General features: G+C 56.9%; 1 protein-coding gene across 12 annotated transcripts; it reads right to left on the bottom strand.

Annotated features, from left to right (window-relative positions):
* Positions 1-885: 885 nt before the first annotated feature.
* KCP (kielin cysteine rich BMP regulator) lies at positions 886-25795 on the bottom strand. Of its 12 annotated transcripts, XM_074367104.1 has the most exons (40): positions 25639-25795; positions 23163-23329; positions 22402-22591; positions 22237-22313; positions 21565-21649; positions 19302-19384; positions 18975-19068; positions 17838-17926; positions 15607-15700; positions 15398-15477; positions 15228-15321; positions 14788-14873; positions 14632-14713; positions 14238-14390; positions 14043-14149; positions 13872-13965; positions 12995-13168; positions 12781-12863; positions 12532-12625; positions 12235-12423; positions 11783-11953; positions 10330-10506; positions 9535-9620; positions 9171-9261; positions 8961-9043; positions 8792-8885; positions 7540-7713; positions 7233-7315; positions 6485-6605; positions 5531-5610; positions 5233-5332; positions 4626-4714; positions 4190-4292; positions 3961-4103; positions 3534-3706; positions 3341-3452; positions 3145-3246; positions 2186-2350; positions 1451-1757; positions 886-1314 (listed from the first exon to the last, which is right to left on the bottom strand). In XM_074367104.1, exons 1-40 carry the CDS (start codon positions 25715-25717, stop codon positions 1046-1048), a joined length of 4917 nt encoding a protein of 1638 aa, XP_074223205.1. In that variant the 5' UTR covers positions 25718-25795; the 3' UTR covers positions 886-1045. The 12 variants fall into 12 exon arrangements, with proteins under 12 accessions (XP_074223205.1, XP_074223194.1, XP_074223197.1 ...); XM_074367093.1 differs by lacking the exons at positions 18975-19068; positions 19302-19384; XM_074367096.1 differs by lacking the exons at positions 18975-19068; positions 19302-19384 and having other exon boundaries at positions 8981-9043; positions 9171-9197.
* Positions 25796-26002: the final 207 nt, after the last annotated feature.

Here is a 26002-nt window from a genome sequence, read left to right as displayed (position 1 = left end):
ATGAGAATCAGGCTCTGGGAAAATGTGGTCCCAAGTATAAGCAGGGATGCTCTTCCCCAGTGCTCACTGCAAGTGGCCCAAGCACAGAGTGCTATCCATTGGTTACTCCGTTTATTCCCCAAGACATGTGAGATGCAGACAGATGAGAACACAGTTTGCATGACTTATGACAAGGGGAGGGAACAGGCGTACGAGATGGTCTGTAGTCTCCACACCTCCTGCCACCATGAGCAGTCTTGCCTGTAACTGCTTTGTAAGGGCTCCGTGAGAGGAGCCCCAGCAGAAATGGGCTGAGCAAGCAGGGAGGGGGTCTCAGTTCAGCCCAAAGCTCGCTCTCCCTTCGCTCTCTGTTGGAATAATAAGGTTCCTGCAATGAGAACTGAGTGCCCCGATCTTTTAGCTAAGGTCCCTAAAACCCCAAGATCACACACCTGGTAGGTGGCAAAGAGAACTCAAAATAGAGTTTTCTTTGAAGAGACTTCTTGTCAAATTGATTTTTTTTCTACTTCAAAATCCATGTTCCTTCCCCTATAAGGATGTCTTTGAAAGTTGCACGTGTCCCCTCCCACGTGTCCATCAGGGGTGGGTGTGGCTATGAACACATACAGTTGTACATGGGTTTCACATGTGTCTGTATGTCATCACAGACACATTGTCTCTCCTGTTCCCTACTCCAGGTGGGGGATCCCTATGCCACCAGCTCTTAGAGTGGCTCAGGAAGTGCCTGAGCACTCGGTATTGGGACGGCTGAGGGGTACAGGTGCAAAGAATGAGTAAGGTCCCACAGCTGCCACCACCCTGACCCTGGGGTCATTGACCTCTGGATCCCAGGTTCCAAGTAGCCCACACCAGCACCCCTGCAGCAGGAGGAAGCACACATACACAAAAGGAAACCTTAGGGGAGGCCCCAAGTTTACTGCTCCAACTCAACACAGCTGGGGTCTCTGTGGGCCCCGGGCCCGGGCTCCGAGTGCTCAGGCAGGGTGGGAGCTGCTTGCCAAGGGGAGACTTCTGGCCTGAGGAGTCCTGGTAGTGTCATCCTGGCTCAGGGTGGCCCCTGGGGCTCCCGGCTTGGGCCAAGCAGAGCGCTGGGTGGCTGGTCCTCAGTGAGTAGGACTTGGGGGCAGGCCTCCGGTGAGATACAGTGGGCTTCATGCTCCACCAGGCCTGCAGGGCACTGGCAGCCCGGAACACAGGGCCTCACACAGTGGGCTGCCAGCTCCCTGAGGGGAATGTGCTGGTTGAAGCAGGTGCGGGGACAGGGTGGGCCACATTCATCGAACACGAAGCCACGGTCCAGGGGGCATCCCACCACTGCAAGCAGAATGGAAGGCAGGGTCACTGTTCTAGTCACCTGGCTCCCCACTGTGGCCTTCCCTGTACCTACCCTGTCCAGACCTGAGCCCTCTGTCACCCCTTCCGCAACCCACACTGGGCACTACCCCCTCACCACAGAGCGTGGGGCCCCGCCAAGCAGGCGTCACTCCAGCCTGGCGACAGTGGCTGGCATAGGCTTCCAGGGCGTCACAGAGGCAGGTGTCACCTGAGGAGCCGGGGCCACAAGCACAGAGGTCATACACACAGGCAGCAAAGAACGGCTCTGGTGGCACCACAGCATGGCAGCGACTGAACGGGGAGGACTTCAGCACCCCACACCGGGCATTGGCCTCACGCCTGGCACGGTACCCTGCTGCCCGGCATGGATCCACCTCGCGGCCCTTGGAACAGGGCCGCCCAGGTCCTGACCCCTCTGGGACCTGCATGGGGAAAGAGACCTTGATATGACAGCGTCCACTGGCAGCTAACCTTTGTGTCCTATGTTCTTCAAAGTACTTTCAACCAAATATTTTGTTTTAGCCTCAAAAACTTCCCTACAAGAACAGCAAAAGAAGCATCAGCTGCTTTTCTTTTGTCACCATTTTACAGAGAGACAAACCAAAACCCAGAGCAGGTAAGTAGTTCATTCAAGATCACACAGTCAGTGAGTGGCAAAGCAGGGCTTGAGGTTTCAGAATATGAGACCTCTTTCAACTGGCATCCTGCCTCCCCCAGCACCATAACAGGCAAGGAGGCCCCAAACCTCCCTGAAAGCCCAAAATACCATCTTGTGTCCAACCCTCCCACTTTCCATACCAGAGGGCTGCTCTGAGACTCATGCCCAGCCCCCAGCTCCTGTGCCACTCACCTGCCAGCTATTCCCAAATGCAGCCTCAGTAGACAGGAGCAGCCCTTCAGGGTTCCGTAGATCATCCTGGGCAAAGCCATTGAAGTTGCCACAGAGCCCACAAATCTGGCCCCGGTAGGAGCCAGGCACTCTCACCTCCACCTGGGACTGCCCATCCCACAGCACCTGTGCAGAGAGGCTGCGACTGGAGGGTGGGAAAGGGCAAGAGCCCCAAGAAGCCCAGGGCCCATCCTGGCAGCAAACACTGTGTCAGCGCGCCCCCTGCTGTAGAGGAGGAGAATGGACAGGTGGAGGAGCCTCATGGAAGGGAGGCTGCCCTGGCCAAGGCCAGGTGGGGACCTGCTGGAGAGCCCTGGGCATACACAGAAGACGTTAAGAGCTGCCCACAACTCCTGCAAGAGGGCGCCTTCTCCTGTGGGCATCCTGAACTGGGCCCCCACGTGAAATGCAACCCACTTCCAGAGATTCATTCTCGGGCATTCAGGCCTTACTGAGGACAAAGCATAGAGTCTGTATCATAAGAGTACACAAGACTTATTTTATGAATTTACAAGTGTGCTTGTTGTTAGAGGGAGAGGAGTGAAGTAATTTTCGACATAGGAATTGGAAGCAATCTCTGAAACCATCTAGGAGACCACAGTTTATATCCACCTCCCATTTCTTCCCCCATTTGACTGATGAGAAAGCTGAGGCCCAGAGAGGATTGGCTTAAGGTAATGGCCTAAAAGCCCCAGTGTCTTGGTGGCCGAGTCAAGATTAGAAACCAGGCTCAGAATTTCTTTCATTGCACCTGGAGGTCTCTAACCCTGATTCCTCTCCTCCCCTCAGAATCCGGCAGAATTCTCTCAACTCCATAACCTCGTTTGCCCTGGGAGGTAGCTGGTATCCCCACTCCCTCTACAGAAACAGATGCCCTAACAGGCCCGAGGCTCCCCTGCCCCCACTTGCCCTGGCCGTACCTGGAGCCCTGGCTGAGCGTGCAGGATCACCGTGCGTCCCCGAAGCTCCACGTACAGCAGCGGCTCCTGGAGAAAGGGCAAATCCACCGGGCTCCCATCCACCTGGAGGAAAAAGGAGGCGGGAGGATGAGCGAGGTCAGGAAGGACGAGTGGACAGCGTGGGACTGACTTTTCCAGGGTTCTCAGCTCTGCTCACCGTGACCGCCCCGCCCTGCAGCAGCCGCGCGGCTACGTCTCCCAGCAGCACGGCCACCTCCTGCGTCCAGGCCACGCCGCTCCGGCCCCGGTTATCATTGGTCACGTGCACGCTGCGGTGTGGGAGGCCCGGGTGCAGTGGTCAGAAGGGACGGGTGTAGGGGGACAGGGAAAAGGCAGAGGGAGTTGCGCACCTGAAGTTCCCTCCACGGCAGTCCTTGGCCAGCACGTAGCTGCAGCTGCCCTGGAAGTGCAGCAGGCGGCCGTCGAAGGTGCGGTAATGGGGGTCTCCGAAGGCCATGCAGGAAGCGTGCCGGGGCAGGCAGCGGGGGCAGCAGCTGCCGGGACTCAGGGCGGGGGCCTCATCCTGGCCTCCGCCCCAGACGCTGTCAGACCACGCCGCCCTTTCCGTGGTGCCCCACGCAGAGCCCCGCGGAGGACGGAGGATAGCGAGGGAGGCTCCCGGGGGCCCCGGCTCACTGCTAGTGGGGTCAGGGCACCACCTCGTGGCCGCGCCGGGAACTGCACGGCCCGGGCTAACCCCGCCTCCTCCCTCTCGCCAGGTGCACCAGGAGGGCGGTGCCGCTTGCCCACCCCACCGCCCCAGACCGCGGCACTCACGGGGCCGCAGGAGAGCGGCGGGCAGCGCTGGCTCTGGCAGCGTACGGTGCCGGCCACGCAGGAGCAACGGGTGCAGGCGTCCACGGCCCAGCGCTCCCCGGAGGCCACCTGCCGGCCCTGGTGCGCGCACGACTCGGCGGGGGCTGAGGGGACAGGAGGGGGCGAGGTCTGCTGCGGGTCCCTCACATTGGGTCTCGTTCCCGTCTCCCCCCATCGCCCTGGCCCGCACCTTGGCATCTCTCACAGCACCTGCCAGCCTCCCGCACCTTCGTCCAGCCGTGGGGACAGGAGAGAGCCTGGCACTCCTCGAGGCGGCATTCCACGTGGCCCCGCTGAGGACAGACGTCATTGTTCTAGGACTTCAGCAGGGTCTGGAGTGCCTGGCTTCACACTTCTAGGGGCCTTCTGGATCAGGGACTGGGGCAGCAGCCCCTTCTTTCTCTGCCCCTGCCCCACGAGAACACCCTCTTCATGTTTAAGTGGAGGATAAAATCTGCCCTCAGCTCCTTGCCCTCACACAGGGATGCCTCTCTCCTCCTCACCTAGAGGGGGCGCCTTTTTCTAATTCTTTACAAGCCCCGTATTCTCTGGTCCAATGTCCTGAGGCTCCTCCCTTTATCCGTCTATAAGATTCTCCACCCCCCACCCTCCCATCCCCAGCTCACATGGCAGGTGCAGGTGATACAGGCATTGCTGGGGTCCCGCCAGCTCTCTCCGTCTGCCACTGTCCTGCCCTCAGCCTCCACCACACATTCTGAGGACAAAGCAATAGGGATGGGGGAACACTGTCATTCCAACTGCATGAGCTCACCCAGAAGGCCCATAGCAGGGGGGTGCCCACCCCATCCAATTTAGCACCCTGATGGTGTTGATTTCTTCAACCATTGCCTTGGGACCTACTAGATGGCAGCCTCTGCATCAGTGCTTGGAGGATGGCCAGAGTGTCCTGGAAGCCAGGCAAGACAGGCTGGAACCCTTCTCTGGGCCGGCTGCCAGCTCAGCAGTGCAATGCCTTGCTAGTGGGCCTGGGGTCCCTGACCCCCTTGACAAGCCTCAGGCCAGGCCTGGAGAACCTAGGCTTCATTCCCTGCCTCATTATACATCATGGGTCCCTCCTCCACCCCTAATGGAGAGCCCTTCGTTTCTACAAAAGAACAAAGCCTGCATTCAGAGTGTATTCCCCAGATTGCCCACTTGGCCCATGGATGCCACCCCTCCTGCCTCCCTCCTGAGCTCATGCTCTGAGGGTACAGAACAAAACTGGGGACACACCCCTGCACACGGGGCAGCAGCTCCCAGGGAGGGCATGGCGCTCCAGCAAAGGGCAGCTGAGTTCAGGACAGGCCCGGTGAGTGCAGAGCCAAGTCAGGTCCTGTGGAAGGGCATAGAAACACCACAAGTAGGGAACGGCAGGGAGGGAGCAGGGCCTAGGTGGAATGTGACATTCGGGACAAGTGGGCGAATGTCACTGGGGGCAAGGGGGAATGTCTTCTGCAGGAGAGAAGTCACAGCAACAGCCCACAGAGGAGGAAGAAGAGGCTTTGGGAGTCCCCTGGGCAGGAGGGCTCACCTGGCACCGGCAGGTGTAGCAGGGGTCTGGTGAGGCCATCTCAGACCCCAGCAGGCCCTCCGTGCAGTGACTCAGCGCCTCTGTGAAGACAAGAACAGTGTGGGAGATGTGGGGAGGGGAAGCAAGGGACAAAAGCCCAGCTGACCCTCTTACCCACTGTGTCCCTTGATTTCTTGGGCCCAAGGCATAATCCTAGCACCTGGACTCCAGGAAAGATAACCTCTTTCATTTTGTTTCAACAGAGAAAACTTTGGACTTTTGAAAAGGAACTTTGCTAGGCTGCTAGGATGGGGGACCTGGAAATGGTCACTAAGGACCACCAGGCTTCCTGGCCTGCTCCCCATCCCACTTCCTTTCACATTGTCTAAAGGGAAGCACAGTGAGCCAGGTGCCCCAGGTTCCAATCCTGGCTTCAGCACTTAGTGCCTGTGTCATTTAAGGCAAATTAATCAATCTCTCTGAACCTCAATTTCTTCATCTGTAAAAGGGGAATAAAAATGCCTACTTCACTGGGTAACTGTGAAAATTTAATGAGATACTATTTATCAAAAGCATCAAATACAGTGCATGGCATACAGTAGGTGCTTAATAAATATTATTCCTTTTCTCTCCCTGCAGTGCATCCTAACAAATGTAGCTGGGCCACTCACTGCCCCTCTGGTCCTAACATAGCTGCCCTCAAGAAGCCAGCCCCCAGCACAACAGCAGCCCTGCAGCGCCACCTGCTGGACAAGATGCACCAGGTTTCAGAGTCAAGGGGTCTGGCAAGCTTCTTCAGTGCCCCTTAGGGCAGGTCTCATCCACCAGGGTATGGGCTTCCAGAACAATCCACTGGTCTTAGAAAAGGACTGAGGCTGGGGCTGTGACTGTGGAGGAGGGCTGGATGGCTCTTTCAGTGTCTTTTGGGGGTGGCAGCCCTGCTCTCTTTATCTACCCCCCAATCAAGGGACTCACGGGCACAGGTGGGGCAGCAGCGCTGGGGCCCAGGGGGCAGGAGCTGGCTGACAGGGCAGCCCACCAGGCTGGGACACTGCTGGCGGTGACAGCGAAGGCTGGGAGGCCCTTCAGGTTGCAGCTGAATGAGTGAATAGGGGGTGGGTCCCAGGCCATGGAAGCCGAGAGCACCCTCTTTCCCCTGGACTCCAGGCTCCTCTATGCCTTGAGCAGGTCAGACTCTGGTCTGCCGAGACTCAGTGTCTCCCCAGACTTGCTCCTCACCCCATGCCTCGATCCTCAGAGATAACAGTGCCTGCTGCCTGTAATCACCTGGGCCTGAACCTTCATGTGACCTTTAACCCTTCGGCACTCTCATGCCATCCTCTTCTCCCATCCCACTGCCTTATCTCCTGACCTGCGATGTCATTTGCCTGCTCAAAGCCCTTCCACTGGCTTACCATGACCTCTCAAATAGAATTTCCCTAATATGGCCCCTAACCACTTCCCAGGTGTCTCCCCCAAACTTCTATCCACACCACCCTACACTCCAGCCAGGGGGGCTGCCAACTGCCTCACCTACACCCAGCACCTGTGGCCCATGTCCACCCCCAGACTTCCTGGCCCTGCTGGCTCCTCACCCCAAGCCCCTGCCTTACCTCCTGGCCACAGGGACATGCTCCTGTCTCTGACCCCCCAATGCCTGCTCCCTGCAGTGTCCAGGCTGCCCCCTCCACCGTGCCCCACTCTCAGCATCTCCCTCACCTACCTCACAGATGCACACTTCACAGGGGTCTGCCCCAGGCTGGAAGCTCTCCCCAGGCTCATACTTCTGACCCTCATGCTCACAGTCTTGGGGGGCGGGGTAAGAACCAGGGAGACTTCAGGCTGGTGGCCTGGGGTGGGGTTCTCTGCCCACCAGGAACTCCAGCCTCAGAGATTGGGGTGTGTATAAGAATGGGGGCCACTTCTGCTGGCACAGTCCGCCTCTGCCACCCAGTCCAGGGCAATGGAACAGAGATGCTGACCAGGCACTGCCTCCCTGTATCCCCCGCCCTGCCCAAGGCTCCCAGTACCAGAACATCGAGGGCAGCAGTCACTAGGACCCTGGCGGGGCTGGGCACAGGAGGTGACACACTGGACGCGGGCACAGGTGATGACACCCTCGTGACACATGCAGGAGGAGCAGGGGCTGTCGGGAGGCTCCCAGCTACTGCCGTCAGGGTGCTCCTCCCCATGAACCAGGCAGCCTGTGTCCAGATGGGCAGGGATGAGCTCTGAGTCTAGGTTCTGTGCATCTGCCCCTGACCCCCACCCTGGGTGGTCAGTAGGGCATGTGGGTGCCAGGAGGGAGTTCTGCAGGGATATGGTGAAAAGGTGGCCTGAGGCAGAACTCCTGTCTGTGGTCGAGGGGAAAGACACTGGGTCGGAGTCAGACCACCTGGGTTCTAACCCTGTTCCTTGTCTGCTTGCTTGCTAAACCAAGTGCCAGGCAGCAGGTGCTGTCCGTTGTAGCCCAGCACCAGCACCAGTTCCTGGCATGCAGCAGGCATGTAATAAATGCATGTGGGAATAATGAAAGGCTCCATCACTAACCATGTGCCCAAGGTAACTCAATCTCTCCAAGCCTCAGTCTTGTCATCTGTTAAATGGGGATTTCATCTGTCCTGCCTACCTCCCTGGGCAAGGAGACACTGCCAGTTGTGAGAATTACACTATATTGAGGAGTTTATGGGGCGAGGGCCCATTCAGGCTAAGAAAGTCCCCTATTTTAGAACCATATGGCCTAGATGCAAATCTTGACTCTGCCACCTACCGGCTAAGTGACCAAAGGTAAGTTACGTTACCTCTCTGTACCTCAGTTTTCTCATCTGTAAAATGGGAATAATTACAGTACCTATCTGATGAGATCTTTGTGGGGATTAAATGACGTATGTGTAGGGTCTGGCACATAGTATATTCTCAATAAATGTCAATTATATCAGTATTATTATGAGTGGAGAATGGGGGTAGTTGATATATTATTAAGTTACTAAGTAATTATTATAAATGGGGACCAGATGGGAATTTAGGGATGGTGTGGCTTTGAGGAAATTCCAATAAGTGCCTAGAAGGGGAGAAGTTCTGGGGAGGCCAGGGCCAGGGCCAGGTAGGAAGAGCTGAAGGTAGGCATCATGAGAGTTCAAGGACCAAGGTGCGGGAGGGCCAGATGGGTGAACGGGGGAGTGGGGAGGCTGGAGGAGAGCTGAGGAGAGGAAGGTGGGGTGGATGGAGGGACATGGGACCCAGGGACAGAAGCAAGGGGGCAGCCCCACCGGCCAGGCATACCTCTGCAGCGAGGGCAGCAGCTCCCTGGCTCTGTGACCTGGAGCGGGCAGGGCAGGGCCGGGCACTGCAGGCGCACACAGCTGACCCGGCCAGCCTGCAGGAGATGCAGGGTCAGTGACTTGCTCCCTAGGCCAGGTGCCCCGCCCCCTCTGCCACCTCCGTACCACACCTGACAGCGACACCACTCACAGCTGCCTGTGGGCCCCTCAAACTCCTCCCCGTCCTGGTGCTCCCGGCCCTGGGAGAGGCAGTCTGTGGGTGACACGTTTCTTGGGTGGGGGGGTGCCATACCAAATTTTCCAGTCCAACCTCAGGCCTGGCAGAAGGGGAGGGAGAAGGCGCAGGGAAGAGCCTAGAGGGCTGGGGCGTCTGTGCTCACTGTGGCAAACAGGGCAGAAGCAGGGGCCTGGAGAGGGGTGAGGGCAGAGAGCTGGAAGACACGGCTTCTTCTGGCAGCGCATGGAACCTTCCTGGGGGAGACAGGTCATGCTGCCACTTCCCGACTCCCATGTCACACACCCTTAGACCAGGCTGCACACTGCCCCAAGGTGGGGTGCCCCTATTGAGCCTGCCAGGCCCAAACACCCTCTCTCGGTCCTGGGGACTTGAACCCAATCCTGTCCTGATAGCTGTCACAGGCAGGGTGTAACCTGTGACAGCTGTGTGGAGGAAACAACTTCTTTCTGACCAGAGAGGAGGATCAAGGGATGAAGTGTTCTCAAGCTCCCAAAGGGCCGCCTCACCTGGCAGGTGCAGAGGGAGCAGGTGGGGTCAAGTGGGTCCGGAACGGTCTCTCCAGGGGCAGCAGTGACCCCATGATAGAGGCATCCTGGCAGAGCAGGGATGCAATGGCAGAGCCACCATCAGTGGAGCCCTCCACTGCCCCCACAACACTCACACCTGCCCACATACACTCACATGCATTCACACTCACACACACTCACACAGATGGGACTGGGGTCCTCTACCAAAGCTTAGCTAAAGAGTCAGAAAGGGAGAAATGAGTGGCTGAGAAGGTGGGGGACAGGAGGAAAGACATCAGCCAGACCCTGGGAGTGGGGGGAGGGGGTGAGATCAGTCTGCATGAAGCGGATGGAGGGCTGAGGGCGGGATCACAGACTGCAGGCAAGTGTGGGAAGATGTGAGGGATGGGCACACCTGGAAATAAAGGGGAGAGGTGAGCTGGGCTGGGGAGGTGGGCTAAGGAAGCCAGGAGGAAAGGGAGCTGCCCCTCGTGTTAGGCGACTCAAGGGCAGGGGGAGCCGTCGAAGGATTTAGAGTCTGGTGATGTGGTATTTTAGGAAGGCAGCGAGACAATGGAAGGGCAGGAAGGTCTGGCAGCTGAGAGGTGGTTCTTTGCTGAGTACAACAGTCCATGTGAGGTGACAGTGGGGACGGAGAGGAGGGCACGGGTACAAGGTGAGGAACCCAAGGAAAACACAGGGTGTGGGTTTGCTGCATGGCTGTCTCCAGGGAGGGGTGACATTGGGCGGAGGTAGCCTGGGGAGTTGAGAAGGGCAGTGGGAGGGCAGGTCTACCCTGGCAGGTCTGGCAGCAGTGCCCAGACAGGGTGAGGGGGTGGCTGCAGCCCAGAGGCTCACAGGGCCGGCGGCCACAGGTCACGAAGCCTCCAAGGCAGGTACACAGATTGCAGGGCTCTCGGGGATCCGGAAACTCCTGGCTGCTCAGGTAGGACTCCCCTAGGTACTCACAGCCTGCGAGAAAGGACAAGGAGGGCAGGGCAGAGGGGCAGAAATCGGCGAGAGGAGACCAATCATCGGGCTCTGGACTTGCCTGGCCTGAGTCCAAGGCCTCAAAGACCCAGAAGGTGGGGGAGGACTAAATCCAGGCAGGGGGCAAAGGAGTCTGGGGGGTTAGATTGGCCAAAGGGCAAACTTTCTTCTCTTCAGCCTGCAAAGAAGCTCCCTGTCCAATCTGTAGGGGAAAACCCACATGGAATCTGTCTTTCGGGTTAAATACTCAGCAGGCCACTGCCTGGCCAGAAGGTCTCAATGTTCCCAACCCGAGTAGAGTTCGGAATTGCTTGAGGTGACTTAGGTGGCATGGACCCAAGGAACCCTCTTTCCAATGCTCTTTTAAGGCTTCTGATTAACCAAGGAAGGAGAGAGGGTCCCGGGGTGGCGGCAGCCTGACCTTAGCAGCTCTCTGACACTAAAAAAGAGAGGGCACTTTGGTTGATACTGATGAGTTAATGTAGGTTCATCAACTGTGACCAGAGTACCACTCTGGTGGGGGTGTTGATAATGGAGGAGGCTGTGCACGTGTAGAGGCAGGGGGCATGAGAAATCTCTGTACTCTCTCAATTCTGCTGTGAAATTAAAACTGCTCTAAAAAAAGTCCTTAAAAAAAAAGAGAGAGAGTGAGTGAGTCTCAGCTCAAAGCTTTGGCAAGCAAAAGTATCTGACTTGAATTTAATATTTTATTTTAATTGTATTCATTTTTATGGTAATCTATACCTTGCAAATTCCATTTTTCATTTACAGTAAGATATCAAGGCTCCTTTCTGAAAGTGAGTTAATTTGAAGAAAAACACTAAATAAATAAAGTTACAGGTGGTAGAGGGTATGTAGCAAAAATTTCTGAGATAATTAAGAGTGACCAAAGACTGGGGAACTGGGCCTAGTTCAACCCTCTCTTTTTCACAGGAGTTAAAATTAGGCCCAGAGTTACACTTAAAAACAGTGAAGATGGTAAATTTTATGTTACCATTCTGCAAAAATGTTACGCATTCTATAAAAATACACATTTATAAAATTTATTTTTAATTGAAAAAAAAATTAGGTTCGGAGAGATTATGTAAATTGTTCAAGGTCACACAGCCAAACAGCATTAGAGGCAGGAGAAAACCCCAGGCTTTGGTCCAGGGCTTTTTTCTTATGGTAGTAAATATTTTGGACCCACTCTAGGGCAGTAAAGATGTCGCTGCCCAGCCTTCCCACCCCCCCACCCCCACAGTCCCCTGCTCCTCACCGTCACAGGTAGGACAGCAGTCACCCCTGGCAGGGAAGGGGCACCGTGCAGGGGCACAGGCCCTGGTCTCGCAGCTGACGCTGCCCTCCCAGCAGAGGCAGACGTGACACGGGGCAGTGGGTGAAGGGAAGCGATCCCCGCTGGCGAACTCCTTCCCCTGGTACAGGCACCCTAGGGGGCAGGCGAGGGGCTGGGGGGCTGTGGAGGTCATGTACCAGGCACATGGCCTCCCAGACCCTGCAGACTGGGTGGGCACTGTTCCCCCACTTTCTTAGTGAGAACCCCGATGTGGGAAGGGTGGGCCAGTAGGAAGGGGGAGTCAGGGTGGACCCCCGCCCAGGGCTAGAGAAGGAAGGACACAGAATTAGCGGGAGACCAAGAAGTCAAGGCCTTGGGGAGGAGTTGGAAGAAGCAGGTGGCAGGGGTGGGGAGGGGTACAGCCAGGGCGTTACCGTCGCAGGAGGGGCAGCAGGGCCCCTGGCGCGGGTGGGCGCAGGGCGCGGGCGGGCAGGGCAGCCGCTGGCAGGACAAGGAGCCATCCAGACAGAGGCAGCGGCGGCAGGGGTCGTCGGGCGGGGAGAATTGCTCCTGGTGGCGGGCGGGGACCTCGCCCCCGGGCCGAGGGCAATCAGAAAAGGTGGCTGCAGCCAGAGAGCAGGCGTCAGGGGGTCCAGCGAGAGGCTGCGGAGAGGGACCCTCCCCCCCCCCCCCCCCCCCCGCCGAGAAGCAGCGAGCCCTGCAGCTCCTACCGGGGCACTGCGGGCAGCACTCTCCCGGCAGCAGGGTGGGCTCTGGACAAGGCACGGGTGGGCAGCGGCGGGCCAGGCACTGCACGTTGCCGTTCTGCAGAGGACAGGTAGACCACACCAGGCGGGGCTAGCGGTGGAAGGCTGAGACCCCCCCCCCTCCCATGCCGGCCTTGGCGGGCCTCTCCTGGTCTCCTTAAGTCCCAGCCCTCCTCCCCTGGACTCCTCCTCCCAACCCGGTGGCAGACTCACCAGACAGCGACACAGGCGGCAGGGGTCAGAGGGGTGGGGGAAATCTGCCCCACTGGGATACTCTTTCCCACCAAAGGCGCAGCCTAGGGGAGGGGGCAGCTATAGGCCTGGGAGAGGCCCTCCTCCCCCCAGGGCGTGTTGCCCTTCCGGTCCTAAATGCCTATTGATGGGGCCAAGCCATCCCAAGAGACCACCCCCATCCCATCCACCTCACCATTGCAGTTGTTCTGGCAACAGACACCAGGCAGCGGGTGGGCACAGGAGGCCCTGGGGCAGGCCCGAGGTCGACAGTGGGCGTGGCCTTCATGGCACTGGCATTCCTGGCAGGGGTCTCCGGGGTGGGAGAAGCTCTCGCCGTCCACAAATACTTCTTTTTCCAGGTTGCAGTCTGCGCAGTGGGGTGGGGGTGAGGGGTAGGAGTGGGGACAAAGACTGACAATTCGAGGAGCAGGCTGACAAGCCCTCTACCCTTGAGTCCAGAGCCACTGCAGAAGTGCCACTTGGATGCTGTCCCCATGGAGGGAGAGAGGAAGAGGGGCTGTGTACACAGGCAGGGGTATCTCTGAGCACACACACACGCGCGCGCGTGTGTGTGTGTGTGTGTGTGTGTGTGTGCAGGTGTGCATTTAGTCCCTTCACCTGCAGGCAGATTTATGTGTCTCTGAGGGTGAAAGCTGAAGGGCTCATGCGTGTGCGTGCCTGGGTTGGGGACACACGTCCTGCACACTCTCCACGTGGGCCAGGATCAGGGCACACTGTATCCCACCTCCTCGTCTCCCAACTGGAAAACTCAAACATCTGTTGCCTGAACCAGTGTTACACCGGCAGATACATGTATATATCCGAGCAGTGGCAGTACTGGAAGAGGAAGTACAGGATAGGAGGGAAGTGGGTGCAGTAACGTGAAGGGACAAACAAATCTCCCCTCCCGCTCCTGTCCATGCCCTGTGAGTTCCAGAGAGCTCCAAGCCCTGTCAGACTGAAAGCAAGTCAGAAGGCCACTGCTTTCTAAGGTATCGGCTGGGCCCATGGGGCTGTGGGAGGGCAGGGTCTAAGGTCCCCTGAGCCAGACAGGTGCAGTAAGCCCATACCTGGGCACCTGGGGCAGCACTGGCCGGGTCCGCTCTGGGGCCTGGCACAGGTTGTGGGAGGGCAGTCGATCAAGGAGCACGTCACGGTCCCATCCTGAGAGCAGGTGAGAGAGCAATGGGGGCGGGCCCTGGGAGGGGCTCAGCAGGGCAGCAGCAAGCCTGGGGACGTACCTCACAGCGGCAGGTGTGGCAAGGGCTGTCTGCATCTGTGAAGTTCTGCCCATTGGCATACATTTGGCCATGATAGGTGCAGCTCTCACAGCTGGGGCAGCAGGCACCTGAGTGGGGCAGGTTGATCAGAACCCAGCTAGTCAGGGTGGGCTGGGCAAAGAAAGGAAGAAAGCTAGATCGGGGTGGGGCACTCACCAGGGAGCTGGGTGGGGTGCTCGCAGGGGGCCGGGGAGCATAGCAAAGCCCCACACACAGGCACCCCAGCTTGACAGGAGCAGGCGGTGCAGGGCTGACCATCAGGCTCCCACTGGACCCCCTCAGGAAACTCCTCTCCATCAAGCACGCAGGCTACAGCAGGGTGGAGCTGTCACCATGGCAACCCGGACACCTCCACCCATCCTTTTCTTCCCAGACCACAGGACCCTTCACAGGACCCTGACTTTGCCATCCCCTCAGCAGCCTCTGAACACACTCTGGAATGACTGGTGGACTTAGTAATGCCCCCTTGCTTTACTGTGAATGAATGCTCCTCCACCTCTAGTTCTGGCAGAAGCACTCTTTTGTGGTTGCCCCCCAACTCCACACATACCTGGGCAGAGCTGGGGGCCAGAGTCAGGAAGGGTGCAGGGGACGACTGGGCACTCCTGCTCCTCACAGGAGACCTCGCCGGTCTAGGAGGGAGGCTGGGTGAGAGGCCTTCAAGGGACGAGACAGATCTGGGGCGTGAGATGGTGGGACTGCCTACCTGGCAGGAGCAGCGGACACAGCGGCCCCTCTCTTGGAGGCTGAAGGTCTCCTGGCTCTGATACTGGTGTCCCTGGTACTCGCAGCCTGGACAGGACAACAGTGGGACTGGGGGACAGGGCTGGATAGGGAAGCCTCATGCCACCCAAGGCATTCACCCCCCAACCTGACAAGGACAGCCACCCTTGTCCTCCAGGAGACCCTGCCAGCCTCCCCTCACACCCAGAAGTGAGAGGCCACCACGGTGTCCAGTGTGTCATTAAGTGAGAACTTGTCCCTCACCTGTAGTGACAGAGCCTAGGTTTATAAAGGATTTCCCTTGTACTTTAGTTCAAGGGGGCTTCCTGTAGGGCCAATGGAAGCAACTCCCCACCCCCAGGACCCAGAGCCTCTCTTGGAGCAGTGCCTGCCCTCCCCCCGGTGACTTGAGCCCCCACTCACTGTCACAGACTGGGCAGCACTCCCCGGGGATCCTGCCTGGGTGTCTGCAGGGCGTGGGCAGGCAGGGCACAGGCTCACACTGGACACTCCCATTCTGCCAACAGGACCTGGTCAGCATGGGAGAGGCAGGCCCAGGAGCCAGCCCCTCCCTGCAGGGCAGCCACACTCACAGCACAACGGCAGTGCGAGCAGGGGTCCCCAGAGCCCACGGGCTCCCCGCTGCGGTACTCCTGCCCGTTTAGGAAACAGCCTGTTGGGAAGAGGGTGCCTTAGATCCTCCTCAGGGGCCCCTACCATTCAATGTCCTGGCCTTCATAAGAGGCCTGATGAAGCCGTCCATCAGCTTTCTGAGCCCCTCCAGGCCCCACCCCCGACTCACCATCACACACGGGGCAGCAGGTGCCCGGGAGGGGCCGGGCAGGGTATGGGCACAGGCTGGCACATTCTCGCTGGCGGCACTGGATGTGGCCCTCCTGGAAGGGAGCCGAGTGGGCAGGGGAAGGGTCATCAGAGCTCAGCAAGTGGAGGAAACAGCATTCAAGTCCCAGCTACGCACTTGTTAGATGCTGTTATGAGTTAATGGTGTCCCCCTTCAAATTCTTATGTTGAAGCCCTAACCCCCAGGACCTTGGAATGTGACCTTATTTGGAAATAGGGTCATAGCAGATGTAATCAATTAAGATGAGGTCAGAGTGGAGTGGGGTGGCCCCTAATCCAATGACTGCTGTCCTTATAAAAAGTGGAAATTTGGACAGAGACACACTCACACAGGGAGAGCAACATGTGAAGATGAAGGCAGAAGCCAAGGGATGCCAAGGATGGCCGGCCAACCACCAGAGCTCGGGAGGCCTGGAACGGATTCTCCCTGACAGCCCTCGGAGGGAGCCAACCTGCTGACCCCTCAGTCTCAGACGTCTGCCTCCAGAACCGTGAGACAATTGATTTCTGTGTTGAAGCCACTCCATTTGTGGTACTTTATCAAGGTAGCCCTAGAAACTAATACAGATACATAACGCAGCCTGTCACTGAAGTCCTCTGTGCCTCAGTTTACTCATCTGAAAAAAAAGAGACAATGATAGTCCTGTTGTCATAGCCTTGTTATGGTGATGAGGTCAGCGTGTGCCGTGGCATCCACCTCTGGAAGCTGGCGGTTACACAGTAACTGAAGCTGCTGCTACTCCCCAGGGTCTTTCCCAGACAGACCATCCCTGGAGTTCACACCTCCACCTGGGCTTACTACCTCCGGCCCTGTAAGTATCTGGGCAGCCAGTGATTCTTCTCACAGGTTGGGGGGTGGTGTAGGGTGTCAGTGGGAACGAGGAGGGGAAGTACATGGTTGCCAAGGAGTTGGCTGCTCCCCGGGCTTCACAGTGGAGTCCTTAGTCCTTGGCAAGCTGTCAGGAAGCTCTGTGGCTCTGGCTTCAGCCCCCATAAATCACAGCCCTCCTCGGCGTGCACCCTGCCTGGGGCTCCATGTCCCCACTGTCCTCCCCCAGGCTTTGCCCTGACTCTTCCCTACATCTGGTGTCTTAGCCCACTCAGGCTACTATATTAAAATCCCATAGACCGGGTGACTTAGAAACAACAGAAATTTAGTTCTCACAATTTTGGAGGCTGGAGAGTCCAAGATCAAGGTGATGGCAGTTTCAATGTCTGGTGAGAGCCCCCTTCCTGGTTCATAGATGGCTGTCTTCTTGCTTGCGTCCCCACATGGTGGAAGGGACGAGAGAGCTCTCTGGGATCTCTTTAATAAAGGCACTAATTCCCTTCATAAGGGCTCCACCTTCATGACCTCATCACCTCCCAAAGGCCCCACCTCCTAATACCATCACTTTGGGGGTTAGGATTTCAACATATGAATTTAGGGGGGACAAATTCAGTTTATAGCACCCGGAGGGGCTTTCCCCATTTCTCCCTGCTCAAATCCTACTCACCCGTTAAGACCTAAGTAAACCCCGTGCATGAAGATTTTCTAGATCTGTGCTGCCCAATAGAAATACAACACAAACCACATACATCATCTAAAATTCTTTAGTAGTCAGATTTCAGAAAGTAAAAAGAAATAGATGACACTAAATTTTAATATTACATTCCACTCAAGTCAATATATCCAAAATGGTACTTCAACATGTAATCAGCAGTGTTAATGACATATTTTACATTCCTTTCTTTTGTACTAAGTCTTTGAAATCCAGTGTATATCCTATGCTTATAGCCCATCTTAAACAGGACAGCCACATTTCAAGGGCTCAGTGTCCACATGCAGTAGCTACTGATCAGACCGCAGAGTTCTAGATGCCTCAAGCCAGTCTGTGCTTCTCCCTCCCTGGAGTCTGGGCTGCCTGTCACATCCTGCCCAGCCTCACTCCTGTAGCCCGAAGCTCCTTGAGTCCGTTCCCAAACCTGTGCTGCCCGTCTACTCCGCTCAGAACTGGATAGAGAGTGCGACCCCTTCCCCACCCTCACAGCATCCAGGATTATGTCTCCTCCATCTCTGTTCCCTCACAGTGCCTTTTGGGATGTGTTCAGTGGAATGAAGGAATGACTATGGCAGGCCTGGGGCCTGGGGGGTGGGGGTGGGGATAGCCCAGGAGCAGCATAGGAGCTCACCCGGCACTGGCAGATCCGACAGGGGTCCCCAGGTGTGGTCCACTCTTGGCCATGCTCCTGGTAAGAACCACCTTCTGTGCAGCCTTGGGCTGGGGGGAAACGGGGAGAGAGGAGGCCTGGTGGGAGCCAACCTAGAACCCAGTTTCAGCCTCACCCCCTTCCACGTGCCCTCTGAGCCTAAACCAGACCAGATCCTGCCTCTACCTAGACCCCTGCTCCCAGCCCCCTAGGCAGGGTAAGGCCCAAGCTCTTTAGTTGCCCTTCCAGGCCTTCCAGGCCTTAGCAAGGCCACGCCCACCTGCCACTGGCCCCACCCCGCCTCTCACTGTGAGCTTTGGCCGTTGGTGCTTGCACCTTCCCAACTAACCTACACCCACCTTACACTGAGTGCCTTTTTTCCTGGAATGCCCTCTGCTCTGTTCTGCCCTCTACTTCTATTTCTGAACTCCACCTAGCTAACCGTTCTTTAGCCTTTTAAAAAATATATTTATTTATTTATTTGTTTGTTTGTTTGTTTGTTTGTTTATTTAAATTAAAAAAAATTTTAAAAATATTTTATCTTTTGAAATGGAGGTACTGGAGATTGAACCCAGGACTTCACGCCCGCTATCGAGCATGCACACTACCACTGAGCTATACCCAGCCCCTCCTTAGCCTTTAGGTTCGTTTCCGACACGCCACCTCCAGGACACTTTCTCTTTTGTGCCTAGGCTTGATTAGGGCTCCTTCCCCTGAGTTTCCATAGTATCTTGTGCTTAAACTAATCCTGCCTTGGTGACAGTGCTGGTGTGTGACTCAGTGTCACCCTCTAGTGGTCCGCCTCGAGGGTTCACTCTGTGTCTTACATGCACAAAGCAGGTAAGAGTCTACATTTCTTAAGGTATATACTATCATTATCCACACCTTACAAATGGGGAACTGAGGCGTGGAGTACCTCGCTCGGAGGCACACAACCACTAAGTGACAAGGGCAGACTCTGAGCCTAGGCTTTCCAGCTCTAGAGCAGGCATGGCCAAGGCATTGCTCCTCCACTGATGGAACCCCCTAGGTCAGAGGCCAGCAGAGTGGGCTCTGGGTTGAAGAAACGGCATGACAGCCCCACCTGGAGCTCCACCAGGGAAGGGGCAGGGCTCTCACCTTGGCAGGTCAGGCAGCACTGTCCGGGCCTCAGGACAGGCTCAGGACAGGGGATGGGCGGGCACTCCATGGGCACACAGTGAACCAGGCTCCTCTGTAATGCGCCAACAGCTGCACTGCCTCTGGGGCTGGCTCCCAGAGACAGCAGGGTGGGCAGGTGTCTGGCACCCTTGGAAGGGTGGGGTACAGGGTGGGGATGGTGGGAGAATCTCTCTGGCACTAGGCTTTGGAAGGCATGTGAGGGGCTGAAAGAGTGGCAGATACAGCCCAGGGCAGGTGGGGGTGTCCCAGGAGGAGCAGGGCCTGGGCCAAGGTTGGGGGACTCACCAGGCAGGAGCATTGGAGACAAGGATTGGAACTGGACAGGAAGTTGGCCCCCTCCTCATAAAGCTGCCCCTCATACTCACAGCCTGGGGAGGGATGCCAGGGTGACAGGCTGGTCAGCAGAGAGCAGGGTGGGGACATCACCCAAGGGAAGGCATGATCCCAAGTAGATACTGAACCCTCTAGGGCTGAAGGGATGGAAGGCAGGGCAGGGGGGAGGTCACCTGGCCGGCAGATGGGGCAGCACTCCCCAGGTGGGGTGTAGCTCTCCAGGCAGTTGAGCTCTGAGCATGAGGGCCCCTGGCATTGCACGGTCCCTGCCTGTGGGTCAGACACTGAGCCCTCCCTCCTTCTCCACTGCCCAAGCCGTTTCTCTGCTGGCCTAGCAGGCCTAGCAGGCTGCAGGCCTCAATGCCTGGGTGGCAGCAGCAGCCCTGCCTGGCCCCCAGACGGGCTTGGCACTGCCAGGCCTGCGGTACACCAAGCAGCAGGGACATGGGTGATGGCCAGGGCCGGGCTTGGATTCCCTTACCTGGCAGGTGCAGATGACACAAGACTCTGGCTGCCATGTTTCCCCATCCCTGTGGCCTCCAGGGCAGCCTGAAAAACCAGGGCCAGGCCCCCAACTAAGAGACCCAGAGAACTGGGGCGGAAGAACAGACAAGGGCACCACATCAAAGGGGCACCATTCAGGTGATAGAGATTTGATATTTACTACAACTTTCCAGCAGATGGCAGTATAGTGTCTGACTCAAACATAATGGGTAGATTTCCGTTATTTTACAACACATAGAAGTGTTGAGGAAAGGGTCTTCTCCTTTTTTTTAAATTTCACCAATGGGTAAGGTATAGCTAAAGCGGTAGAGCGCATGCTTAGCATGCAAGAGGTTCTGGGTTCAATCCCCAGTACCTTCTCTAAGAGTAAATAAATAAGTAAACCTAATTACCACCCCCCCATTGAAAAACAATTTTTTTCACCAAAGACATCATATGGGCTAGTAGTGGCCCTGAGATACCAGGTGCTCTACAAGCTATGTGTGCATGTGTGCTTTTTCTTTGAGATCTATCAATTCCCAAGATTTTATTTCTTATCTCTGGCCAAGACTTTCAGACAACATTTCCAGACCTCACTGGCCCCTGAGCCACTGTCCCACCTTTTAAACTACCAGCTGACATTCTTCCTGGGGTAGGGTTGCCAGATAAACTACAGGACACCCAGTTAAATGTTAATTTCAGATGAACAACACAAAATTTTTTAGCATAAGTATGTCCCAAATATTGTATGGGACATACTTTTACTTCAGAATGTGTGCAAAATTTATCTAAAATTCACATATAACAGGGCATCTCATATTTTCATTTGCTAAGCCTGGCAACAGTATCTTCCTGACTATGAGCTAGTAACACCCCCAGCTGAGCCATTGCCTCCACTCCCTTTAAGCTCTCTTCATATCACTTATTGTGTGTGTGTGTGAAACACAGACTTCCTAGTTTCCCACGCCTGGAGTCTGCTATTCTGTGGGATCCAACCGTGTTCTTTAGAAACACCCTTCCTTCTGCAGCCCACTGCCGTCCCTGGCTCCATGCCTAGGCACCTGCTATAATAGCCCCCTAAACTGGTTTCTCTGCATCTAGCCCATAGCAGATGAATATTCCAAAAATGCCTCTTTGAACCTGCCACACTCTGGTTCTTCAGCCTTCAGTGGCTCCCCATTGTCCACAGAAGAAAGTCCAACATGCAAGGCTTATGGCAATCTGTTCCCACTGGGCGTCCCAGACTGAATTCCTGAAACACACCTCTCCCTACTCTGTTCCCTACTCTGTGTGCCCAGAGGGCCCTCAAGTACGCCCTCTCCTGGTGAAACCCCAATTTCCCCTGAAGATCCAGCTGGGAGGACTGATTATAGAGCCCTCCCTGCCCGCTGAGTCTGCGTGGGCTTCCCCTGCCTTCTTGCCCTCTCCTCTGGCAAGTAACCACTTACTACCTTTCTACACCTCCTCTTCATCTGTTCATCGGCTCTTAAATCTTGTATTATATTAGCTATATACGTTTATCTTCTCAGCTCCATTAGTAGCTCCCTGAGGAAAGGAACAAGATTATATAGAGCCTTTGGCTCAGTTTCAGGCCAGAGGCAGCATTTGCTGACTTGGGCTTTGGTTCTAAACTCCACTAACCACTGCCAGAGCAAGTGACATGCACCCTCTGGGCACATGGCAGGAAGCAGGCAAGTGGAGGAGGTGGGGCTGGGGCTGGCAGGAGGCTGACCTGGCTCGCAGTGCGGGCAGCAGGCCCCCGGCTTCGGGCAGGGTCCTCTGGGGCATGGCTTCTGAGTGCAGGTAATGGCTCCTTCCTGTGGAGCAGCAGCATCAGAACCCTGGAGGGCAGGGTCTCCAGAACCAAAACCTCACCCCAGGCTGGGACCCACCAGAGGAACAAGAGGCTGAGTTGGCTCAGAGTACGTGGGCTACCCTTGATCCGAGGACAGAAAAGAGATGTCCTTCCCCCACCCCATTATCTCCTGCCACTCTCGACCCTCAGAAACTGTCTCTTCCAGCTGCCAGCAAATTCCTCAGAGTAGAGAGATCTTAGGAAGGGAACGAGGGATGAGAAAGGAAAGGCCGGAAGAAGGTGGATGTGGAACCAACTGAGGGAGCAGAAGGAGGTGGATGACAAGGATAGGTGGATGAGCAGGGACAGTGAGGATCCACAGGTGAGGAGACAGGTATGAAGACAGACACCCCACTGTGTGCACAGGGGTTGAACTCCAGAAAGTAGAACTATTTGGAATCAGCCGAAGGCCACCAGTGTCTTGGGGGGATGGGCAGGCAGACCCCACCACTTATTCCGCACACCAGACTGCAGGAACAGGTAGCCGAGGTGAGGCAGACAATTGAGGGGGACAGGTGTGGAATATCCAGGGTGATTGTGGGAACTCACCAAGCAGCGACAGGTGGTGCAGGCGTCTATGGAGAAGGTCTCCCCATTGCCATAGGCCTGACCATCGTGGCTGCAGCCTGAGGGGGAGATAGGGCTGTCACTCAGGTGCTCAGGGCCACCTCCAGGCCCCGAGGTGGTGCCAGTGGGCAGGTGAATGGCACTCACCATGGCAGTAGGGCAGGCCGGGCTTGGGGTCACAGCGTGCAGCCCCGTCCTGGCAGATGCAGGCCGTGCAGGCGTCAGGCTCCCAGTGAGCCCCCTCGGGCCAGGCCCGCCCCAGCCCCCAGCACTGGGGAGGAGCTGGGTGGCATTCACAGGACTCCAGCTGCCTCACCCTCCCCTGCAGGTCTTTGTTCTGGAGAAAGAAGTGGGGAGGCAGGAAGCTCTGGTTCAGCTTCCCCCACCACCTCCTGCAGACTCACGGGGTGTGGAAGCCTAGCCAGGAGGAGAAGGAAACTTGAAAGTTTCAGAGCAGAAGTGGCTCCCCCTCCAGGCAGCATCCAGTTCAAACAGTCCCAGTTCTCAGGGCCTGGGGTCTGGACGGGCTCCCAGGAAAGCAGGGGGCCCCCAGTCCTCTCCTTTGGACAAAAGGTGACCCAGTACTCATGACCTAATAATTAAAGACCTTTGTCCATCCAAAATCTGTCCTGGTGATGCCTTATATATAGTAGGCACACCGTGTTTGCCAAATACATGGAAGAAGATGAAAATCTGATTGACAAAGCAAATACCCAGAGGGTTCTTCATTTGTATGAAAGAACTGGTCTTAAGAACTCTTCAGATAAGAACCCTTCTATGTGCATTTAAAATAAAACTCTATTTCAGGGTCCCACGGGCCACCCCCCCAGGTCCAACCCTTCCCTTCTTTCCTCCTGCTACACCAGGCCTGCTCTACCCCACACATACCCACCAGCCTCCAATGGTACCTGGTCTCTGAGCTCCATCATCTCAGCCTCCAGCCTGCCCAGCCGCTCCTCCAGGGGGTGCCACCGCTCCCAGGGGCCCCCAGCAGGAGAAGGAATGTGGAGCTGTGCCTGCGGCTGGTAGTCATGGATGTCAGCAAGCCCGGGGGGCTCCCTGGGGACGGCCCCACCTGAAGCATAAGAATCCAGAGAAGGCCTATGAGTGACGGGCTAGCGACGTTTCCAGGGTTTGTCTTTCCAGCAGTGTCCATCCTGTGCCCCACACTTGTCCACCTGCCACCCGCCATCCACTGAAGGAGAGATGGCCTGTGATGGGGCTGGAGTGAAAGCATGGGAGGAGGGAGAGGGAGTCCTAGGGGGACAAAAGGGACCCAGACCAGCTTTCCCAAGTAGTAAGAACCTCAGTCAGGTACAAGCCCCAGGGACCCCACCTCACTGGGAGCCGTGGGAGGAGGATCTAGACCAGGGCCTCCCTGAAGCCAGCCCTGACTCTACAGGAGTCCCCAGCAGTGGGGGAACATGTCAGGGTTGTCCATCCTCACTTGGGCCAGAGACTTGGCCAGGGGCAGCCTGGGGAACTGACAAGTCATGCTGGGAGGCCCCACAGGCCAGCACAGGCTGAGGACAGGAGAGGGAGACAGATGTGTGTGAGAAAGGCGGGCTGCTTTCAGGTCCTGGGGGAGTCTGGGGTGAGCAGACCCCACCCTTCAACTGCCTGTCTTCACTTATGAGAAAGGGCACCACTTCTGTGTGCAGGGAGGAGCAACTCTGCCCTCTGCCCTCACTCCCAAGCCGTGCCACTGTTTTCCAGGGCTGTGGCAGAGAGGCCTGGGGACCCCACCCTGGGCAGGGTGGGCTCCAGAGAGCAGGACTTGGCTCCATTTCTTGAAGTGTTTGGAGAAGGTGCTGGCAGGGACCCACTAGGTTTCAAGGCCCCAGCAGAATGAAGACAGCCTTTCAGGGCGCTAGATGACGCTGGGTCCTAGGAGGGGGCTCCTCTGGGTTCAGGCCTGGGCGTGGGGACCTCCATTTCACCTCACTTTCTTCTCTCTCCGCAGTCAAGAAAGTAATGGCTGTGGGGGTAGTCTGACTCCAGGCGTTGGTTCCCACAAACATCATCCCCCCTGCCCCGTGGGGGTGGGCAGGGCAGCAGAGGGTCTGGAGCAGGAGGTGAGTGAGGAGGAGGAAGAGGAGGAGGGAGAGGGGAGGGTCTGTCCACAGAGACAGCTCCCTAGTGAGGCCGGGACTGGGTGTGAAGCAGGGAAACAAGGTTGCTCACACCCCCAGACCCCACTGCCACCACCGAGGGGGGTTAGAGACTCTAGTCCAAAACCTAAATTGTCCTCTTTTGTCCAAACCTGCTTTGTCCTGAGTTCCTTGTCTTGGTTAATACCATCCCCACCAACCCAGAAATCTGGGGCTCCTCCTCTTATTTTTCTCTTCCTTCTCCTCCCAAACCTCATCAGTCTCTGGTCTCACTCAGTCATCTCCCAACTGCCCTCCCCCTACCCCCAGCTCTTTTCCTCTCTGCTCTGTCTCCACCCAGGAGGCTGAAGACACCCTCCCTCCACCTGCTCCTCTTCTCCTGGCAAAATGATTCTAAATCAGACATCTGAAGGTTCCCAGTGGCGAGTAAGTATGACCTTGCCCAAGTGTCACTTATCATACTGCCCCCCACATCTGGAGTTCTAACACCCGACACCCACATCTCTTGTGGCTGTTCCCACCCCCACCCCTCGGGCAGGGTGCCAGTCACATGGAGTGGCTCTCTGTCTCGGTGAGCTTCCTTCCCAGCCCCATGAAGAGCGGCCAAGGATGGGGTTCCAGCATCTTAAACCTTCCACCCCAGCTCAACACCCCACCCCTATGATCCTTCCTTTCAGGACACTCCCTACAAGCCTGCTCAGGGAGAAGCTGGGGGTCCTCTGGGACCCTCAGGGAAGATAGGGCCAGTCCCTTGCCTGGAGAGACCTGCAGAAAGAGCTCCTGATTGCTGCACAAAGCCTGATTGCTCCCCAAGGAACTGTCCTCGGCTCCCCTCCCCCTCCCCCGCACAGTCCCTGCACTGGCCCCGCTATTCCTGCCTGCCCTCTGGATGAAAGCCAGACCCAGAGACTCAAAGTCAGCTCCCATGGCGGGCCTCCTTTTTTTTCCCCTTTCTCAAGACAAATAATTAACTTCAGACTCCCAGATTCCAGGGCAGCCTCTCCCCCACTGCTGCCTGCAGGAATTCCTCCCCAGGCAGAGCAGGAAGACCCCTCCCGCTCCTGGACCCCATGCCTTAGCCTCCCTGCTGCCCCCACCATGCTGGCTCCTTCACCAAGCAAGGGGGAAGGCTCAGGCTGGACTGAGGGGCACACGCACCCGAAGGCAGGGCCCAGAGAGGCAGCCCCCTGCCCCTAGCCGTTCCCTCAGACTTGGCTGAGCAAGAGGTGGGGTCCTGCCCAGCCTTCCTCAAGCCCTAGGCAACCCGACTTACCCCTGCCCGTCGCCGGGGCCAGTGCCAGGCCTGTGAGCTGCAGGACAACGGACAGCAGAGCAGCCGCTGCCCTGGCCATGCTCGCCCCGCCTGCCTGCCTCGCTGTCTGTGGTCTCAGCTCAGCAGGCGCTGGGAGAGGCGGGGTGGGGACACACCAGGCCGCCTCCCACCCAGTCTTTGTTCAGGGAGGGCTTCTGGTGTCTGTCATCCAGCCTCGTGGCGCCTGCTTCCTTGATGGGTACATCGACCCCAGCCCTGGCTCAGGAGAGCCCCCAGGAGAGCAGGAAGCTGGGAGGGGGTGAGGGTGACTTCTTCCACATATGATCCTAGAGCAGGCCCTAAAAACCCACAAATTCATTGCTCG

This window comes from Camelus bactrianus, chromosome 7 (assembly GCF_048773025.1).
Source record: "Camelus bactrianus isolate YW-2024 breed Bactrian camel chromosome 7, ASM4877302v1, whole genome shotgun sequence".
NCBI lineage: Eukaryota > Metazoa > Chordata > Mammalia > Artiodactyla > Camelidae > Camelus > Camelus bactrianus.
The sequence above is the reverse complement of the archived record's forward strand: the minus strand, read 5'-3'. Positions and strand labels throughout refer to the sequence as shown.

Bases quoted from the DNA above. Each gene is read 5' to 3' on its own strand.
- KCP (XM_074367104.1), bottom strand. From the start codon at position 25,717: ATGGCCAGGGCAGCGGCTGCTCTGCTGTCCGTTGTCCTGCAGCTCACA. The intron at 10,507-11,782 runs GTGAGGAGCAGG...CCTTTCTCGCAG, and splicing joins CTGCTGTCCTACCTGTGACG to GCTGTGAGTACCTAGGGGAG. The intron at 5,611-6,484 runs GTGAGTCCCTTG...TTGTCTTCACAG, and splicing joins CTGCTGCCCCACCTGTGCCC to AGGCGCTGAGTCACTGCACG.